The 21,785-nt window shown below is 41.9% G+C and overlaps 1 protein-coding gene across 6 annotated transcripts; it reads left to right on the top strand.

The window, feature by feature from the left end:
* The first annotated feature begins 855 nt into the window (after nucleotides 1-855).
* Nucleotides 856-21,468, top strand: LOC127001520 (zinc finger protein 768-like). 6 transcript variants are annotated; one of them, XM_050866126.1, is made up of 6 exons: nucleotides 856-878; nucleotides 2,481-2,582; nucleotides 2,851-3,534; nucleotides 4,049-4,312; nucleotides 5,093-5,176; nucleotides 13,791-15,969. In XM_050866126.1, the coding sequence occupies exons 2-6, from the start codon at nucleotides 2,502-2,504 to the stop codon at nucleotides 14,292-14,294; spliced, it is 1,617 nt and encodes a 538-aa protein (XP_050722083.1). In that variant the 5' UTR covers nucleotides 856-878; nucleotides 2,481-2,501; the 3' UTR covers nucleotides 14,295-15,969. The 6 variants fall into 6 exon arrangements, with proteins under 6 accessions (XP_050722083.1, XP_050722085.1, XP_050722087.1 ...); XM_050866128.1 differs by lacking the exons at nucleotides 856-878; nucleotides 13,791-15,969 and adding exons at nucleotides 1,215-1,356; nucleotides 20,644-21,468; XM_050866130.1 differs by lacking the exons at nucleotides 856-878; nucleotides 13,791-15,969 and adding exons at nucleotides 1,215-1,356; nucleotides 17,807-18,328.
* The last annotated feature ends 317 nt before the right edge of the window (nucleotides 21,469-21,785 follow it).

Below are 21,785 nucleotides of genomic sequence, written 5' to 3'. Positions count from 1 at the left end.
GTATGCAAGTGTTAGGAGAAAGAGACTAAAAAAGGCGTAACATAGAAAAAAGACAGAAAAGAAAAAAACGATGTAGCAGATACGAAACACAAACAAGTTGCTATCTCGAAGGCATTTTTAGCTACATACAAATATTTCAAGATCACGCATTCACTCTGGTATGCAAATGTAGGAGAGAGATTGTTAAAAAGGTGTAACATAGAAAGACAGAGAGAGAGAGAGAAAAGAAAAACCGCTGTAGCAGATAGAAAACAAAACAGTTGCTCTCCCATACTAACTACACAGGGCTCCAAGTTCACCCACGAGAGAAAATAATTAAAATAGTGAAAAGGGGAGCTGTATTTAACTAACCAGGAGATCAAGGGATATCAGAAAGAATGACCCACACTCCCGCTCTCTCGAAACCCCATAACGAACACTATTCCAAGGCGCCATCTCTATACAGCGTCCTTAGGCAATACATCCAATAAATAGTAGTCCACCCGCGCCCTGTCGTGCAGATATAGGCGGGGAAATACAAAAAGGTGAACGGTTGCCTGAGATCCATTAACCTCGAGATGAAGAAGAAGGGAGAACGAGTTAATGAAGTTATATAGCATGACAGCCATTGTAGGTTTGTGGCACTGATGACATGCGAGTAAACCGTAATGTAGGAAATGAAGCAGCGATGTGAGAGGGAGAAATACGAGGTAAATAAGATGATGAAAGTTGAAGGGCATAATCGCAATGGTCAAGGTGCCGGGGGAGCCTTGAACACCTGCCTCATGGACACGCCTCGCGCACCTGAGCTCAAGGCAAGCACACCGGCGTCTTGCTGAGAAAACGAGCGAGAGAGAGAGAGCGAGCTTTTGGGGGGGAGAAAGTGGAGAAAGGAGAAGGTAAGAATGGATTTTGCAGATTCGCATTGGCCTAGAGGTGAGCTGTCCATCAGTTTTAGGAGGAAAGGAGAGGTTGGAAGAGGTGGAAATGGGAGAGAAGGGGTGATTTAGTAATTTCCGGCTTTATTCATGACTGCCGTCCTCCTCCATCGAGCCAGGAGGAGGACGCAAGAAGTTCGAGGCTGCGCTTGAAGGAAGGCAAAACGGCCATGGAGGCACACATTTATTTCGCCTTACGCAGCGCTCACCCACAAACTAACACCTAGAAAAAATCGTTCCATTAATATATCACTCGTTCCTGTAGTAAAAAGACCTAGAAACGGTGTATATGGCCGGTATCTCGTGTTTTTAAGTGTTTCTGATGATCGTGGCGGCGCGCGTGTCCGTCATTATTGGAACCAAACAAAGAACTCGTCCATGGAGGCGGCGCTGCGGTGCTGTCTTCCTCCTTTTTTTCCCGCTTTGTTACTAGATTAAGGTACGTGGCGGGATTTTGTGGTGCTTTTTAGAACTGTGGAGGTTTTGTTTATAAGGTCAGGAAGGTGGAAGGGTCGTGAGGGGAGAGGTAAAGGAGGGAGACCCGGTGTTATGTGGGAAGGTTGTTATTTATCATTTTTTTACTGTTACGAGGTGCATATTTTTACTGTTACGGGATTAATTAAGAAGAAGGAAAGATAGGTTAATATTGTTGCATTTGTGATGATTTTTTACTGTTACGAGATTAATATATTCCCTGTTACGAGATTAAGATTTTCCCTGTTACGAGATTGATAATTTTCCTGTTACGAGATCAAATTTTTACTGTTACGGGACTAAGAAGAAGGAAAAAAAGGTTAATGTTGTTGCATTGTTAAGGTTTTTCCTGTTACAAGATTAATACTCTCCCTGTTACGAGATTCCGATTTTTCCTGTTACGAGATTGACTTTTACTGTTAGAAGATAAGATTTTTAGTGTTACGAGATTAATAATTTTTCTGTTGCGAGTCTAAGGCGGGAACATTGAAGCGTTTATGTACGGGGAGGCGACGGGGAGACAGTTCATGCCTCGGCCTGTGGCAGGGCGGGGAGCGTCTCCGCGGGGGGTGTCGGTTGTCATCTTTACCTGTCCGTCAGGCTCGCCGCCTGCCCACCTGAGGGGCATGGGGGTCAGGGGGGGCATGACAACAGGTGTTTGGGCGGACAAGAACACCTGTACCATGCCCTGTGTGATTATAACTTGCCATGAAATCCTAAGCTGGTTTGGTAAACTGGATGACAGCAGGTTACCTAGTGATGGCATTACAGGCCAGGGAGCCAGGGCCATGAGGGGGCCTCTCCTCTCCTCAGAAGGTGTGGGCCCTGGTGTGTGGGCAGGTGAGCCAGTGTGGACACCAGTTTGGTGGCCCTCCTCTGAACCCTCTCCACCTTGTCTCACACATGAGGCAGAGCCATTATTTCAGGCTGCAAAATACAACTTATGCTGTTTAAAACCATTCTTTGATTCACAGTTTGTTGAATCCATGGATAATGCAGGGCTGACTGGGTCCCCAGTATGTGTATGTGTGTGTATGTATGGTATATATATGGATCACATTTCCACTGACATTTTGTGTGTTTCTTCAGGTATTATTTAAATCATCCAAGATGGGGGATGGAATGCTCTCTCTGTCTTGGAACAACCACAGCACCACATTCTGTCATATGCTCTCAGCCCTCAGGCTAAAGGTGAGGAAATAGTTTGACTTGAGCTAGCAACTTAATTTATCGTTTAAAGGCCAAGGTTTGAGTGTCAGCTATGTGATTCTTCAGATGAAGGATTTCTTTGTACTGTTATAATTTTCAGGTTAAGTTGAAATGAATGACTCGGCCTTTAAAAGTTGAAGTATGATATAGAAAGAAACATGTGCCAAGATATTTTTTTTAAGAAAACTCATTACCATAATCAGTCCCATGAGATACTGTAAGATAAATATCACCAATGTTTTCCCCACAGGAGAGATACACAGATGCCACGGTGGCCTGTGAGGGCAAGTTTTACCCGGTGCACAAACTGGTGCTGTCAACTTGCAGCCAGTACTTCGAGGAGATGTTTGACCACACGGCGGGCAAGCATCCCGTGGTGCTTCTGCAGGACGTTCGCCGTGACGAGCTGGAGGCGCTGCTCAGCTACATGTACGCTGGCATAGTCAGCGTGGCTCAGCGGGACCTTTCCAGGCTAATCAAGGTTGCTGAGCTCCTCCAAATCAAGGGTCTCGCTGTGCCAGATGAAATCCCATCAGAGAAAAGGAGTAAAGGCAGCAGCAGTCACTCAAGTAGTAGTGAGAAGGTTTCGTCCAGGTCACATCCCAGTGAAGCGAGTGATGACCGCAGCAGCCCACACCCCAAAAGGCGGCGGCGGGAGGGTAGCAGCGAGGAGCCCCAGGTCAGACCAGACTCCCCCGGCACTTATAACTCTGTCTCCCAGGAATGCTACAAGAACGAGTACCATAGTCATGATGCAGGAGGGGACGATGCGGCCCACAGACTGGAGGATGGGAGTTCAGACATCTGTGATGGGGACAGGCCAGAGGTGCTGAAAAGAGTCCATCCTGACAAGGCAGCTCAACACAAAATTGATCATCAGAGTGCAGAGAGATACCAAGCACACTCCCAGGATTCCTCCAGAAGCCAGTACAAGGTATTGCATGCATTGGTGTTTTTCACTTGTCCAGCATGTTGTAGGAATATGAAAGTAGCTTTTTTGATTAGTGTGGTAAATGAAAATAACATATAGTGCCAGTTACTGGGAATATAGAACAAATATACTGATGAGGAGAGGAAAAAATCAAATTCAGAATTCCTTTTAGAATAATGCTTTTTCCCAGTCCAATTACCCCAGTATTTCAAGAATTTTGTCTTTTTTTATTTGCGCATGATTGTTTAAAAAAAGAAGAAGAAAAAGCTTAGAGGTTCATGCCTACACAAGTGTAAATTTAGGTGAATGTGAAACCTGCAGTTGGGTCAAAGTTTCATACAAGCCTTCATCATAATTCCAAGATGACAGTGTAGCAAAATAGAAGTACGACAGCAAAACAAAGTAAATTAAGTCAAGGTGACAACTAAACAGTGAAGCAGCCTGGCACAGAGCACATTATTGGTCCACCCATCCACAGCGCAATTGGAGTACCTAAGAAATATGAGGAACTTTTCAGGATGTGAATGAGGAGACCATCGAGATCAAGGAGGAGACCCTGGAGGAGGCAGGGGAGCAGCCCTCCACCAACAACTTGAGTGGGAGCATGGAGTACTGTGGGGGCATGCCAGGAGACGCCTCATCGGAGGGGCCCCAGGAGGACCACAGCAGACTGGTGATGCCTGCCAAGTATGACGACCAGGGACACCAGGGCCCGCTTCCACCACAGGCCCTGCCGGAGGTGGTGGTGGAGGCGCTGGCTGGACCCTCCGGCATGCATGAGGTTAGTTTGGATGAAATGGGTTGGGAAAAAGTACCGGTATATTGATGCTCTTTACTTTTCTGATTAACCCCTCCGCTGCGATTGGCATGGATTTGGCCTTCACTGGTAGCCTGGTAACATATACTCCCAGGTCTTTCTCTGCCTCTGTGGTGGATAGTGGAGTGTTTCCCATGTGGTATTGGTATGCTGGATATCCTCTCCCAAGGTGCATGACTTAACATTTTTCTTCAGTGAATTGTAGCAGCCACTTTTTGTTCCATTCCTGTAGCTTGGTGATGTCTTGTAGGAAATCTGCTGCCAAGGGCTTAATTATGCTTCAGATCTATTTAAGTGTCTTTTCTTAAACTGTGTAGATTATTTTTTACTTGGTTTCCTTTTATGAATAATACCATTTCAGACCTGTGATGTATAGTGGGGATAATGTGATCATACTCAACGTTATTTCTTGATCAGTGTGTTATTATGCTGTGGGGGGGGGGGGGGGTTGCCATCATCCAAGACTTAGTCCTCAACCCCACACTATCACACAACTTGTATATGCAAAAATTTGGTGAGGATATCTTTGACTGATGATTATAATGTTGTTTTTAGTGTTTAGAATTATTTACCAGCTGTTTAGCATATCTATATCTAATTATATTGAATCTAGAACTCTCTCCCTGACTCTGTCATTCATATTGTAGGAAATAAGGTTTTATGTCATATTATGAATAAATAGAAGGAAGAGGAAATGGAAAGAAAAGTGATTGTATCAGGTTACATGGCATCCCTTACCCACAGTGGCTTGGGGGCAGTGAGTTCAGCGGAGGCCTGGCTGGCTCGGACAACTACAGTGGCGAGAGCAGTCCCCCGCCCCACCCGGTGGTGAGTGTTCTGAGCCCCTGTGTTGAGGCAGTGCCACGAGGGTTTTGTATTCACCTGTCACGTGTTGTAATGTTGAAAGATGTCTACTACTCTGATGGATTTAATGTACGATGGCAGTGTTGTTTCCTCTGTGTTGTGAAGAAGGCAGAGCCACTATAGCTGTTCACCCATTCCTGATCCTCACTTTAAATTGTGAGTTGCATAATGTAAGTTACTTTTTCTCAGACATATCGTTGTGGTGAATTCAAAGCTCTGGTGGTATTTGTTTTTTCAGTGTTGTAGTGATTTGTTGCAAAGTGTTGATGTTGATGCTTGTAGTGTGGTGACAGGAGGCATTGATAACACTGTCCATGGAGGGCCCTTGAAAGATGTTGAATTGTCCCAAACATAACAGGAAAAGCCTGCAATGTATGGACATGACACTTAAGTGTATGATATACTGCTAAACAGTTTTTAGATATTGATATTTTATGGGTTAGTTTTGTGAAGTTACTAATTAAAAATAAAATATTATTTGATTTAATAACAAAAATATAATCTCAATACATTAGATTTTTTATTTTGGATGATTTTTGTCACTCAAGAGCAGCTGGATTATTATTTTAGTGATTGCTCCTCCATAGACAGTGTTCTGCTGGCCTGGGATGTTGAAAGAAGGGAACATTTTTGAGGCATGTTGAATGTGGTGATGGTGTAGCCCTTGATTGCTCTGTGCTCAGGCCATTCAGCTCCTTCATTTGTCTATTAGGGAACAGGAATGCACTGGAGCCTCCATACATTACATCTCTGTTATGTAGTTGATACTCCTCACAGGAATGACCATGAAGGAAATCACTGCTCCCTTAGATGTCTACCCACAGTGTAAGAAGCTATGGTCGTGGGTCCACACTCATTACAGAGCAGCAACTAGAACACTGTTATTGTTGTTTTATTTTATTATTTTATATTGTCTTGGCTAAAACATGCAGCAATTTACTAAAAGAAAACATCACCTGGAAGTGGAGGATAGTAACCACTGAAGTAAAGTAAAAAGTTGGGGATATATGCAATAAAGAAAGCACCCTAGGGAAGTGGGGGACATATGCAACTTAACTTCTGGGTTTCCACAGTTTACCTTCCCCAAGTTTCCTTAGGTACCCATTTATCAGCCAGCCCACAAGGGAGGATTAACCCTTGGGCGACGATGAAACTCTCTATAGCCGGTCCAAAATTCAGTCAGTCAGTTTTGTATGGCAGAAATATAACAACACTTCCAGATTGCGGTATAATCTATATATAGACGACAGTTAAGACATCTGTTATGCGGCGTAACTATATTTATGCTACGGTCCTAAGGTTGACAGTGGCTATATATAGAGCATTCATTTTGAGGGGAGCTACTCTTCAAATATTGCCAACGTTTAAGGGTTAACAGCTGAGTGGGATGCACGCTAACTGCCCAAGCACGGATTCAAACTCAGGCCCCAGGATTTGTAGCTAGTCACACTAACCACAGAGGCCAGTGAAATAATAGTAACTCATGACAATACTATGGATGGCATTATAAGACTCTCACTTCACCTATTTATAAAGGTCAAAGAGGGGATCAATCAGGCTCTATTGAGTGTTTCTTTAGGTTCATGGTACAGAGGAAGGGCCAAACTCCCACCAGGGTCATAAAACTACTTCTGGAAATGCCCAAAACTCCTACAAAAACCTTGTCAAACATATGAACTTAAGCGACGAAATGTTTAATAATACTGGAAATGCCCAAAACTCCTACAAAAACCTTGGCAAACATATGAACTTAAGCGACGAAATGTTTAATAATACTGGAAATGCCCAAAACTCCTACAGAAGCCTTGGCAAACATATGAACTTAAGCGACGAAATGTTTAATAATACTGGAAATGCCCAAAACTCCTACAGAAGCCTTGTCAAACATATGAACTTAAGCGACGAAATGTTTAATAATACTGGAAATGCCCAAAACTCCTACAAAAGCCTTGTCAAACATATGAACTTAAGCGACGAAATGTTTAATAATTCGGCCCTATATCAGGAAGCAGCTGATGTTTACTCCCACAGCAGCAACTCAGTGTTATTAGTCATTTGCCACAACCACCTTAGACCAGAGTTTTATTTTAGCAGGACTCAGTGGCTCTCCATTAGGTGGGTTGATGTCGTCACTTAGGTTTCCATCACTCAGACTAATTCTTGAGTCCTGAGGGTCATTACAGTAGAGGACATCACCTTGGCTTGCATGTAGGGTAGAGTACCGAGACATTGGTAGTGATGAAGGGAAGGATGTAGACTTATTTATGATTATCTTATTTCCATTTTAAGAGATTATTCAGTGCATTCCTGTTGAAAAGCTGTGATCAAGTTTCCCTAAAGATCACTGTTGACACACACACACACACACACACACACACAAATCAACGCTTCAGTGATCATTGCAAAAACATGAACTACGACTCAACTTATTGTGATCCTAAAAAATATCACCACTTTCCTCGCCAGACCTTGTACCTCATTCCTGGTACAAGTAAAGAGATCAGTGGTCAGCAGTTTCCTTATGGCCTGAGTTTAGGGATAGAAATAGCTGTTGTGTGTATGTGCATGCTGCTCTCTGCCTCTCAAGGTAAGCTTTTCTGGCCTTTGCAAAATGAGGTTGGTGTGTAAAGGTATTCATACGTGTGAAGAAGTATTTATTTCATTGATTTATGTCGCCTGTTTGGCATTAACCTGTAGCACCAACAGTAGCTGCAGAGTTCTTTGTTGCATTTTGTGATTAATTTCCTGATGTTTCTATAGTTATTCTGTAATTTATTTGAATGATAACCATTTACCTGAAGTGGGAAGCCTGTGAATATTTATCCATATCAACAAAATATCTGCATTGTGAAAGACGTACATGGTAGATGCAGGGGAAACAATGCCAGAATTTAGTAATGAGATTTCTCTTCTGACACAAGATTTGATTTTATGCGGCATTGACAAATGCATCTGACAACGTTAAGAGGAAACAAGTCAAACATGATGAATAAGTGAGTTTATTAAGCAATTCCTGTGCTTAGTTTAGCGTTAGTGAAGTTGTTTGTGCAGTGTGACGTGTTGCAAGGCGTGGGAGGGGGTCATCACATTCCAGAAAATGTCTTTCATGTGCAGTCATTATCGCTGCCACCACCTGACCACACATCACGTCATCGTCATTACAAACTCTCAGTTATTTCTCACGCAAGCATTTCTGGCGATCATAAAGAGTTTCAAGAAACACTAATATGATACATCAGGAAAGAAAAATAAGTTCCAGCAAAATAGGTCATATTATAGCTTTCAAAGTTTTTCGCTTGCTCATGCAGTACTCTTTGTTGAAATAGAAATTCTTGGTGATTCTGTTTTGATGGAAAAGGACAAGAATGGTTTCCATAATTGCATGTGTGGTATGAGTAGGAAAAAAAAATGTACTGGATTACAATGGGGGGGTATATTATAGGTGTAGTGAGCTCTAGGGGTGTGATATGGAGTAAAGTTCACAAAAAAGGAAGTCATTGCTTTCTGGCTGGGAAGCTGTAGAAAAATGAGTTAGTACCAGTAAGTGTGATGAGGAGGAGGAACTAAAGAAGTCCTTGTATAACTGGTGGGGCTGTGGTAGAGGTAACAGCTGCACAGTGCCTCACAGTAGGTGCGGGATATCTGAGCTTTGCCAAGAAAGACAAGACAATCATGGTCTTTGCAAGCAGTGCTCAACTCAGCTGAGCTCTAATACCAGACTGCTGAAGGGGCTGTGCATTGATGTGTCATGCCAGTCACCTCTCTGCCACCCATCAGCACCGGTTCTGCTACCTTCAAATTTTAGTGCTATCAGTACTGAAGTTATCTATTGTGCTGGATGTGGGTAGAATGTAAAACTTTACAATAACTGAGAATTGTTTTATTATTGTTTCTTCATTAATTTGTGTATTTAAATGCATTTAATTCTGGTATTCAGAATTTGAACTTTCATTTTCCCCCACCCTTCTACTAGTGAGGAGAGCATTTTTTTTTTTCTGTCAGTCTCTCCATTACAAAAATATTTAAAGACATGGATTGACATACAGTCACCAAATACATATGAGAACATCCTTAGGTGAATATCTCAAGCTGGTTTACATTTTGGAAAACCCATTAATACTGACAAAATGATGGCAAATGAATAAAAAATGAACCGATAGATTTGGGTGGTCATAAAGGAAAACCGACCATGAACGTTTCCAGAGAGTACTGAGAGTGGTGTGGGGTTGGTCAAGTCCAGACCATGAGTTCTCCCAGTTTGTAGATAGTGGAGTGCTTCCCATGTGGTATTGGTGTGCTGGATAGCCCCTCCCAAGGTGCAGGACTTCATATTTTTCTTCATTGAATAGTAGCAACCACTTTTTGTTCCATTCCTGTTGCTTGGTGATGTCTTTTTGTTGGAAATTTGCAGTCAAGGGGTTAAAGTTGTATAACCTGTACAGGGTTGTGTATGCAAAATTCACACATTTTTATGCTGGTCAATGGAGCTTCATGAGCGTAAATTATATACATTTATTTCTTGCAAGATTTCCTGCCATTAAGTGGGCTGTAGGTGGCTGAGAGGTGTCCTGCCCCATCTAAGGATAGACTCGGCAAGGTTTTCAGTCCTGTCAATGTGTCTGACTCCTTGCAGCAGCGCAGTGAGGCCCGTGATGAAGGACGTTACTTGGGGGGGGTCAGATTGTGAGGGAAGCTTTAGGAGTACGGGAGAGAGGGCTTCAGGTTTGTGGGAAAGCATTATTTTCATGCTGCCACATCTATGGAAGGTGCAATAAAGTATGGAGGTAATGAAGGAACCGTATTGCGTGTGACAACATCGACAAGGTGCGGTCGGGTCAAGGGAGTCTAAATAAGGAGCAAAACATACTCAATGAACTGGAAATATCTTGAGGGCATGAAATGAGGAGGCAAAATATTACTGGGAACAAGATTTGCACCTGTGAAAAGGAGTAAACGCTAAGACAAAGAACATTCAAACAAATATTTCTTGTTGAGGGACAAACTCAAATTTACATCTCATTTGATGTTCAGTGTGTATATACATAAGACAGAGAATTGCAGATGTTGAGAATTGTCTTCCTGTTAGGAAATGGCAGGTGCCATTATGGAGGGTCAAAGACATGCAATCAATCTTCCCCTGTTGTGTTTCTATTTGTGGCCATCTCTTTATGAGCAGGACTTGGCATGTAAGTGTATGAAGTGAAGAACGAAATGAGTGCCAGTGAAGCTGTTGTGAACAGTGCACGTTCATTATCAACGGGGTTCATTGTGCTGTACCTGACAGTGGATGCTTCAGACACCGTCATCTGGTGGTTCATCCCATCGAAATGAAAGTGGCCAATGTAAAATTTCATTATGATGGGGATTTTCTTATCCTCAAAAATGGTTGACTTACAGTGATCTGGTGGAGGCTCAACATGAAATGCTAAGACATTACATGAGACGAGTGACCATCTGTTAGTCACTAGGAGCTGGGTAGTATATCTGCAGATCGTGGAGTGCTTGGGAGGCTTCTGTGCAGCGTCCCTGTGTCAGGGCCTCCATCATTGCACTGTCACTGGACCAGCCTGATGCCAGCCGCAGGATGGGCAGGCTGGCACATCCTGGGTACCTCGATGTGTTGGTAGGGGGATGCACTGCTGGGCAGATCAGTAGCACTGTTATTGAAGCTGCCTTTTTTTTATTTTTGAAGACTCACTCTCTCATCTATGTTGATATTACATTGCACAATAAGTTTTTATAAATGGCTGGTGTTTTGAAATGAGAGTTCTTGAAAATCATTGGAATGTGAGCTGGGGGTGACTGTGGCTGCCACTAAGAGATAGGAGCCAAGCCTTCATCCTCTGAAGTCAAAATAGGAAGTGATGATGTGAACCCACATGTTCCTAGATGTTAGGTCAATGGTTTTCAGTCAAGCAGTTTGACATTGTCGCAATGTAATTGGGTTGACAACGGTACATCCAAGGCAGTGGAGTGGGACTGAGGTGCACACCGTGCATGATGGTGCAGAGAAAGTTAAAATGACTGGGGCTGGTTGCTTTTATTGTTAAGCTTGTATAGTTTGCTTCAACTTCTGTATTGTCATATGTTTATACATACTTGCAGAACCCATTACCATTATTCCCTAAGGGAATATATTAAATTCAGTTAATGCAAAATTCAGTTTTTGCAAGCTGTCTACTAACCTAAGTTTTGTAAAATACAAACAAGGCTGTACATGACACAAGCATCTCTCAACCAAACACTTAATTTCATCACAGTTCTGGGAATCACTAAGAAATTGTTTATCATGTTTGGGTAGCAGAGACCAAGTGTCATACAATGTGTCTTAATATGAAATGAATATATATTTTCTTAGTCGCTGCCAGGATGGTGAAACATATCGTTTTTCAGCTATGTGAAACGACTCATATTCCTTAAAAACAAATATTACTACATTTTGATTGGCCATACATACTTCATTAATAATAGAGACTGACTCTTTTTTACCATACATATTCAATTATCATATAAGGGTCATAAAGATATACATGTTGAACAGTTTTACGTAAATTAATTCTCCCTATCACATACATTGTACATAGCTGTTCATCACCTCATTGAAACACATACTGCATCAGCTTACAAGCATGCAGGTAATGACTCGAGTCCAACATCTCCCACAGGCGGGGAAGGACAGTGTTGGGGAAGGCGCGGGAGGGAGGCCCAGGCTCGCCTCTGGCCCCAAGCTGCACCACTGTTCCTTCTGCTCGTACTCCACTCCTCGGAAAGACCACATGACCATGCACATACGCACTCACACAGGGGAGAAACCATTTGGCTGTCCATATTGCTCTTCACGGTTTGTCCAGAAAGGCACGCTCAATAACCACATTCGCACCCACACCGGTGAAAAGCCATACTCGTGCCCGGCGTGTCCGCAGAACTTTGCCCGGAACAGCCACCTAAAGAGTCACTTGGCAACACACAAAGAAACCTTAGCTCTCTAAGTTCATGGGAAGGGTTTAGATTGCTGTTAGTGATCAGAGGAGTATATGTGTAAATGTGTCAGCTTTAATATACATAGTTTAGAGGGTGCAATGTTGAGGTTTGTTTATACACACACACACACACACACACACACACACACAGGATATATAATTTGCAGTTGGATGAAGTGAGAGTGACTGAAAAGTTGAAACATTCTTATTCTTTAGTAGATGCAAGTTATCAACAGAGATGGGAGCTTTGAACGATTGAGTTAAAGTATAACATACCACCATAAAAAGATTTATACATTATACTGTACAAAAAGCTGAGTTGCCATAATGTCATTAGTTCTTCGTGATCCTCATGAACAATCACAAAAATAATGACTTTCCCTAATGCAAGCATTGTTCAACATTCACTCATTATTCCCACATTATAATTGTGTGGAAAGGCTTTGTCTTCATTAGGACTTTCATATCTGCAGTGAGGGTCATGGTGCTAATTGGTAATGTTTTTCATCACCTCCCATTTCTGTAGATAACGTTTGCTAAATGATTGTGAATCATTCCATATCATCATCATTTTATCTACTCATTAAATCATTCAGAAATTGACATACTGATTTAGTATATTTTTTGTCTGTCATTTATTTGATGAATATTATGAATCTCGTGAAAGATTAAGCCTGTGCTGTGCACACAATGTTGTAAATGCAAATTTTATATGATTATACACGAAAATAAACTGTTAATGTTGGCAATGACAAGACTAGTTTTAATACCCTGAATGCGAAGCTTTCCTCCCGAAAATGAAGCCCCTTATTATGCTGCCAGCACCTCCTCCTGCCTTGTGGTGTGTCAGTGTTCCTTGCCATGCAGCGGGCAGTCTGTGTCTTGCCTCCCTGCCTGTCCCAGTAGCCCATCTTTGTATTGAGGTTGGAAGCAAAATTTCACTAGAGACGATGTAGTTGCATTATGACTTGTTTACATTTTCTTCAGTGATTGCTTTGATCAGCAGCATCTTGAATGTGGTCTTAATTGTTCCTTCCTTCTCTTGTTTGTAGTCTTAGATTTCTTTGTTTTCAACCATTGGATCTTTTAATCAAAATTGTTCTTGTTTTAGTGTTTATGTGGATTCAGTCACCTAGCTATGAAGTGCAAGTTATCATAAATGATAGTATTTGTATAATTACATCCTAATTTACTTTTTCATAGATGATTTTCAAATGTATATCAGTTTCATATAATTTAAACGGTTCTTATTTCATTTAAGTTTCAGAATAATTAGTTTGACACCTTGCATTTCTAATATATTTTGAAGGTCATTGTAGATGAAGGTCATTTTGGGAATAGTGGAGTTCACAAGCATCAGAGGACATAGCTTACTTAGCTCCTTGTGGCAGACAGCCTTTAATCTTTCTGAGGAAGGTGCTCAGCTTGGAGATTTTCACACTGACCATTTTGTTTGGTTAGTAAGTCTTTAGGTTGAAGTCTTAATATGTAACTACAATTCTCACAAGGGCCAGAAGCACCTCAAGTTCTCATTAGCAGTTTTGATAGTGTGCTTCATTGCCACAAGGTGAATGACCAACGCCAAAAATCTTCTACAGGCAAAAGAGAGCAGAGGGAGACCTGTGGGAGGGAGTCTGGAAGGATCCGCAAGACGCAGAGCAAGACTCAACACAGGCTCCAAGCTGCACCGCTGCACCTACTGCTCCTACTCCACCTACAGGAAAGACCACCTAAAGATACATATCCGCACACACACGGGAGAACGCCCCTATGGATGCCCCCACTGCCCCTCACGATTTGTTCAAACCAATGCTCTCCGGAAGCACCTCCTGACCCACTCCCGGGAGAAGGCATCGCTACACCGGTGCACGCTATGCCCGTTCTCCACCTCCAGGAAGGACGCGCTCATCCTTCACCTCTGCACACATGCTGAGGAGAAATCACTGCTGTGCAAGTTCTGCAATGTGCAGTTCACCGACGGCAATCTTTACCAGGCCCACATCCGCACCCACAGCCAAGACAGGGTGTTGCAGTGTTCCGTCTGTCCCCAAACCTTCAAGTACCAGAAGGCCCTCAAAGCCCACATGGAGACACACCAATAGTTCAACAGAGAGAATATTTTCAGCCATCAGTAGGTATTGTCAAGAGACCGGGTTGACTTCTATGTGAGGGGTCACTTACCACTAGTTGCATTGGTCCAGTATGTACTGAATAGCCTAGGAACACAAAGGTTTTACACTATCTTAAACAATTGCTTCCTCAATTTGATCTCAGTACTCTTTGTGTAGGACAAGACTTTAGTGTTGTAGAGTGTTAAGGTAAGGATAGAGTATTGGTGGTGCAACAACAGTATTATGCTCAATATTTCTGTGCTATATGTATTAGTAGGTTTTTACGCACTGTTTTTATCGTGCAACTGACGTAATGGTGACAAAAAGAGAAACTTCCTGTACAAATTAGACTGGAGATTAAGTAAGATTTTTTATGTTTGATAAATTATGTAGAGTGTATGAGTGAAGTTGATGTGTTGTATGTTATTTTTAAAGCTAGGATAAGGTTCTGTCCCCTGCATGGTCACATATTGGTAGAGGGAAAGGAGGTGCACAGGACAGGCGGCCTGGTCAAGGTGCTCCAGTGTTTGTCCGGCTCTTCAGCTACTGCCAAAAACCCAAGTTATTAAATGATAACACGCTGCTGGTGCATTGACACACTGGCAAAAAGACCACTTCCTCGTCCTTACCGGCCCTTGCTTTGGAGACTGGGTGGCTTTCCTGCAGAGGCAATCGTATCTGATTCAGCATTCAGGTAGTCAAGCCCTATTGGTGTTGCCATTTGGTGGGAGAAAAAGCATCCTGTAACCCTGGCAGGGCTGTCCGACCCTAGCTGTGTAACCCAGTGAAAAGCCACTATTCCCTCTGTCCCTCGCTGTTCATCAGTGAAGCACCTCAACAGCCATCCTTAGGTTTCTATTGGCACAAAGGCCATTTTTACCTACCCCTCGAATTTCAGGGGACCTTTAGAGTCATATGTTCAGGCATGATTGGTGATTCTTTTCAGCTACCAGTGATAGGTGTATTATTGTAGTCTGTAGCTGTTTTTATGGATGATAAGTCATAGACATTTTCTCATGGAGATTATTATCAGTATGTTCGTTGTTCACCTTCACAGTCATTAATGTTTCGTGTTATTTGTGTTGCTTGCCAGGGATGAGGCGTACTACCATGATATTACTACAGTTTTAGTTTTGTAACGCATCCGGTTTCATTGTTAGATGATTGAAGTATGACTGACTGTTAGTGACACTGATAGAGGTTTAGGGATGATAGTCACTTTGTAGCTTTATAGCATGGAAAACAACCTGCCACTACATGTACAAATGTCATGTAAGATATTTGTTGAGAATCTCGAGTTGGTTGCCAAATATGTCACTTGTGGTGCCAATCTTTTATGGAGTATGTGTGTGAACAAGTACTACATTTTATATAGTGTTCTGTCCTAGACATGCATTATAAAGTACAAGCAACGTTTCCTGCTAAATGGTTTGCGTGTCCGTCAACTCTTGAAAACCTTTTGATAAATAGAAATTTATTTATCAGACAAGTCTCGGTAACATGCAAATGATAAGTTTTAACTAGTGCTACATGTGGACCAGCCATGTTCAAATTTTCACTGCCCAGAAAATTTTATTATTAGAAAATTGTCTATTGTGAAAGTATTATAATTGCTTTAGTAACTTTGATAGTATGTCTTTGTTTACTCAATAAACACTAGACCATGCTTTTGTTTTCTTTCCAAACCACACACTAAAATTTTGCTTACTATCAAAAAGGTTCTGCCATTTCAAACTCACCATCATCTTACACAACACAAGACATCTTAGGATCATGTGGGTACACCAGAGAAAGTCAAGACAAAGGAAAAATTGCCCCAAAAATACTTCAGAATATTTACAACTCCAGAGTACTGTAAGCAATGATGTGAAAACTATTCAGGCTGATGCACCAAACTGATCCATATTGAGGGAAGGTCCTGTGAGGGGCATTGAAAGTATAAATAAAATAAAATCATAGCAAATGTTTCGGTCAGGGTGGCTGTGTGTGACTCATGGTACAGAAAGTTGAATGAATGCATCACTTTAATATTGTAAGGCCCTTCATCCTTCTTCAGTATTAAGTATCTGGTAATGATTGACAGTTTATATTTGATGAAACCTACCAAATAAAGTTCTCATCATTGCTGCTGAAATTTAAAGCTGTAATCAGCATGAAAGTTTTAGAAGTGATTCAGCTCATTTTTCTTCCCGTCAGTGTCGTATCCTTAGTGAAATACCCGAGAAGGATGACTCCAGAAGTTCTTAACCTGAGGCACCATCTGGCTTGACAGTAGTGTCCAACTCACATCTCTGGGGTCATGGATTATTGGGAAAAAGATTTATTCTCCTGAAGCGATCAATTTCTCGTGTACATCTTGAAGCACATGAAAAATTAATCCATAACTTTTTTCACAATAATCTGACTGGGTTTCAAATCTGGGGCCCTGAGACACATGGTGAACACGGAGTAAAATTGAACCAGAAGGTACTCCTTGGCTTAACCCGTCCGCTGCGATTGGCACGGATTTGGCTTTCACTGGTATCCTGGTAACATATATTCCCAGGTCGTCACTGCCTCGGTGGTGGATAGTGCAGTGTTTCCCATGTGGTATTGGTATGCTGGATAGCCCCTCCTAAGGTGCACAAGTACATTTTTCTTCATTGAATTGTAGCAGCCACTTTTTGTTTCATTCCTGTCCTTGGTGATGTCTTCTCGTAGGAAATCCGCAGTTAAATGCTTAAGACCTTCAGAGTCGTTATCTGCACCTCGGGGCATTACAGGAGGTGAATGGCTATGTGGTAGTGTGACTCATACAAGTCCATATCACAGTCACAGCAATTAATTTCTTAGTGGAAGGTGGGGTGCTTGTAACCACATGTTTGCCCCCAACAGATAGATTACAAGTTCAAGGCTTAGAGAAATGATAGCTTATCCATATCTTTATCTATCCAAATATGTGCCCACCTATCTATTTGCCTATCTGTATGTTCCATTATCAGCTTCTTAGAGCTTACAAAATCAGGTAGCCACATCAGGTCTGAATTTTTTCCTGACTGGAAGTTGTTGATATTCCAGTCTTCTTTCCTTCTCATCATCCCTTTTATCCCAAACCTTGTAAAACTCTGTCCTTTTTCATGGGGGTGGCATCAACTCATAACTAGTGAGGCTCGTAGCTCTAGCCAGGTTAACTTCCGCCTTGGAATAATTTTCTTTGTGTGTAATTCGACAATCATTGAGGTAAATCTCATTTGTTTTAATACATGTATTTAATGCATTTATGACTTTGACCTTTTGCTTAGTATAAATGTGATAGCATGAAGTTTCAAAGCTGTAAACCGAGAAGCCTTGAGCCGTCAGTATCAACCATTAGCCAGCCCCGGATGAAGCACCGGCGCAGCTAAGACTTTGAGGGCTGTTGGCTGCAGTGTTAGAGTTGCAAGTGTGCATGTTTGGTGTTCAGTGTTCGTACATCATCGTAGTGGCCCGTCCAGCCCTGATGAGACACTGCTTGTCCCCTACAGCGTGGGCTGCAGCCTCAGGGCAGGAGGAGGGTGGTGCCTCACAGGAGCCTCATCACCAACAGAAAGCACAAGTGTAATTACTGCCCATATTCCTCTGCCAGAAAGCACAGTTTGACCGTTCACATGCGAACTCACACCGGGGAAAAGCCGTTCTCGTGCCCTTACTGCTCCTATCGGTGCAGCAAGAAGGTCAACCTAAAGATCCACATCAGAACCCACACGGGGGAGAAACCGTTCACCTGCCAGCAGTGCTCCTTCCGCGCCGCCCAGAAAGTGAACCTCCTCAGGCACATACAGACACACAGCAGAGAGGGAGCGAGAAGGAACAGAAGTGCCCATTAGCATTACAAGTGGATGTTGATGCACAGTAAAAATTTTATCAAGAAAAAATAATTATATACTGGTTAATTACATCAGTTCCTGTGGTGATTTGAAATCCAGCTGTCTGCCGCTCCTTACCTTTGTCTCTCATTCCCTCGCACACCTTCCTGATGATGCATAACAGTGATTCCATCTTGATCAATATTGTATAAAAAATGCTATGTGAAATATATATATATATATATATATATATATATATATATATATATATATATATATATATATATATATATATATATATATATATATATATATATATATATATATATATATATATATATATATATATATATATATATATATATATATATATATATATATATATATATATATATATATATATATATATATATATATATATATATATATATATATATATATATATATATATATATATATATATATATATATATGCAACTGGAGAGGACCATGATTGTTGATGCTGTCACTAGGAAAAGTTAAAAAGCTGCAGGTGAATAAAAGTTTCCAAGAGATATCTTTTCTGACCTGCACCTCAAATTGATTCCATATTAATGTGCGGCAGAATTCTTACATAAAGTTTCAAGCAATTTTTTAGTGATTCATTTTCAAGGAAATCCAATATTGTTGTAGGCCAGAATTCATGATGGAATAACCTTTTGATGGCTCAACAATGATCTAAAGTAGCAACAGCTTCCCTTTGGTCATCAGGCAAGTGACCCAAAGCTCTCATTCAGCTTATGCACCCCACCTCCTGTGTTTGTTCACCTTTGGCACATAACCTTGCTTGGACTGTCAGACATCTGCACATGCATGACTGCATGCACTCAAATCTGCTAAATATTAGGCTTCATGCTTATACAAAGTGTTGATAAAGAAGATCGATAATCTTTATATGGTCCTTGAAGAATAATTATGGTGTTACACACACGCACACACACACACACACACACTCACTCACACACACGCGCACACACACTTCATAGTGGAGTGGATACCACCCCGACCTGTTACTAAGCAGGCTGAGGTTTGCGCCTCACTCAGTCTTTTTGCTGAGAGACGGAAACTGTCCCCACTGCTGGAGCCAAGAGGAGGAGGACATGTGATGAGGTCTCAGCTTTGCCATATATCTGTAACACTGAACTCCAAGCTCTTTCAGGGAGGATAATGGTTGGCAATTTCAGCTCTAACACACAATCAGACTGTGGGTGAATGACACACAATGAACCCGTTGAGTATAAATAAGCACAATCAACCTTACCTTTAAAGGACCAATGAACCCAATGACCTCAGCGAACCCAATAAACCCTCATGCATTATAACAAGCCAGAGCTCACAAGTCATAAAAGGTCTTGCAGGTGTGCCGCAGGTGACCACCTGGCCAAACTCTGTGATCACATGCACTGTACATGGGCAACTCTCCCGGCCACCACCCACACCCTCACCAACACTGGCCTCCACACCTTCACTTACCCACACTCCAGTCATCATAGGTTCACAAAACAACACGCCAATTATTGTATTGTTCACTGACTTCATTTATAATCAAAATTTTATCTATCTATATCTAATGATGTGTTCCCTAGTGGAAACTTTTCCCGAAGGGATGGCCATGGTAGAGAAATGTTTGTGCTTCTTTTGGCCAAAGCCAGGTTTGGGGGCCGTGGGTTTGCACCCTTGGGTTACCTGCCACAGCAGTAGCCAGACCACCACCCTTTGTCCTTTGCCCTTTGTCCATGCAGTCCCTCGCTGCCCACCCTCCTCCCTCCAGTACTCATCGGTTGTGTTGATCAGCTTTACTGTTGGTCTTCTCCTGGTATCATTTCTCTCAGTCTTGCTTTAATCAGTGTATTTTTTTTTAAATGACACTAGTTATAAAATTTTCTTCCAGTGATGCTTAGGTCACAATATTGTTCATTTTGCTGGTTTGCTTTCTATATTAGTTGATCAAATTGTCTTTGAATGTCATTGGTGCCACGGCAGATAGTAACAAGTGAGGCAGGAGACAAAGCTGATCATTTGGGTAATTCTTCATAATGTAAAAATAATACTTTACTGTGTATAAAGTGGTGATATAAAACACTTATTAGAAAATGTACTTTACCAGTCTTCCATCTGCTTATTTATCGTGGGGTTAGAAAATTTGTTTTGGAGGAGCTGAACACTTGAATATCATGTTTCCCTCCCTGCCTCAGCTGGTGGTATCCATGTAAACGGTAGCAGCAGCATTCTTATCTCTTTCCTTGCTCTTTTATTTCCATCTTTATTCCCTGACCACCATGTGCTCCAGCATCTACATCTTATCACTCTTATGGCTGTCCCTCTTGCTCTTGATGTGAAAAAAACTCTTCCATTCAGCTTTGATTGCCTTTCAGAAATAAAAATCAGGTTATTCATGCTTCGTCTACTATTGTGTTGGTAAGGCAGTAAGTAGGATTTAGAAAATATCTTGGGAATAATAAAACCATCTTCAACAGGCAGGTGCGGAAGGGGACAACCAGCGTGAGGGAGGAAGTTCGACTAACGAGCGGAATTATTCTACACGGGAGGTGCACCAGTGTCCCTGCTGCTCCTACATCACTCCGAGGAAGGACCACATGAAGGAACACATTCGCAAACACACCGGGGAGAAACCGTTTTCCTGCCCACACTGTCCATACCGAACTGCCAAGAACAGCGACATACACAGACACATGCAGACCCACACCGGGGAGAAGCCGTTCGCCTGTTCCCAGTGTTCCTTCCGTACGTCACGAAGGATCAACCTCAAGAACCACCTTCGCACACACTCAGATGGCAGCGGCGGGAGCAAAGAGTTCGCCTGCCCGACCTGCGACTACCGGTGCAGCAGGCAGTGGGCCCTCACCCGCCACCTCCAGACCCACACTCACACCTGCCCCTACTGCCAGCTGTGTTTCCCCCGCAAGGCCCAGCTCACCGTGCACCTCCAGTCTCACGTCAACATGCAGTAGCTCGCCTTCTCTACAGTTGCCTTCTCTAACCTTAGCGGCAGTCCAGTCAGTTGTGAGAGTTTTCAATTCTTCTTCACATGGATGACGTGCACTGGCTTGTTTCCTTGATGGAGGGGTTGTAAAGTTTCTAGGTGGCATTCTCATCATTACCTCATTCAGGCATAGCAAATATCCATGGCATTTTATAGAGTGTAAATGCACAAACATTTTATTGCTTCATTATTGGTTACATATTGTCTTTCACATGTAAACTGTCCATAGATATTATGGTCAATATTTTTATATAAAAGAATTTTCTTGAACTTTACAATAAATTCTATATATGCTTCATACCCATGTCATTTTATGCAATCATAATAATTGTTCACACGTCTGGTACAAATTGAAACTGAAGTGTGGTTACTGCCAATCCATGAAGTATAGTCACCTTGCCTTCATTTCTTACTGAGTGAAGATACATATTTCCGACCTTTGAGATTATTCTATATTCAAAAGTAATATTTGATATGTAAGATAACATATATCAAGAGTGTTCCTATGCAAATCTATCTCTGATTTCAGGGTTGAATATGTATGTACATTTTTATTTAAAGTAAAGAAGATTTTAGTATCAGAGCCTCTTACTGCATCAAGAAAGGCAATACCAT

This window comes from Eriocheir sinensis, chromosome 21, assembly GCF_024679095.1.
Source record: "Eriocheir sinensis breed Jianghai 21 chromosome 21, ASM2467909v1, whole genome shotgun sequence".
Classification (NCBI taxonomy): domain Eukaryota; kingdom Metazoa; phylum Arthropoda; class Malacostraca; order Decapoda; family Varunidae; genus Eriocheir; species Eriocheir sinensis.
The sequence above is the reverse complement of the archived record's forward strand: the minus strand, read 5'-3'. Positions and strand labels throughout refer to the sequence as shown.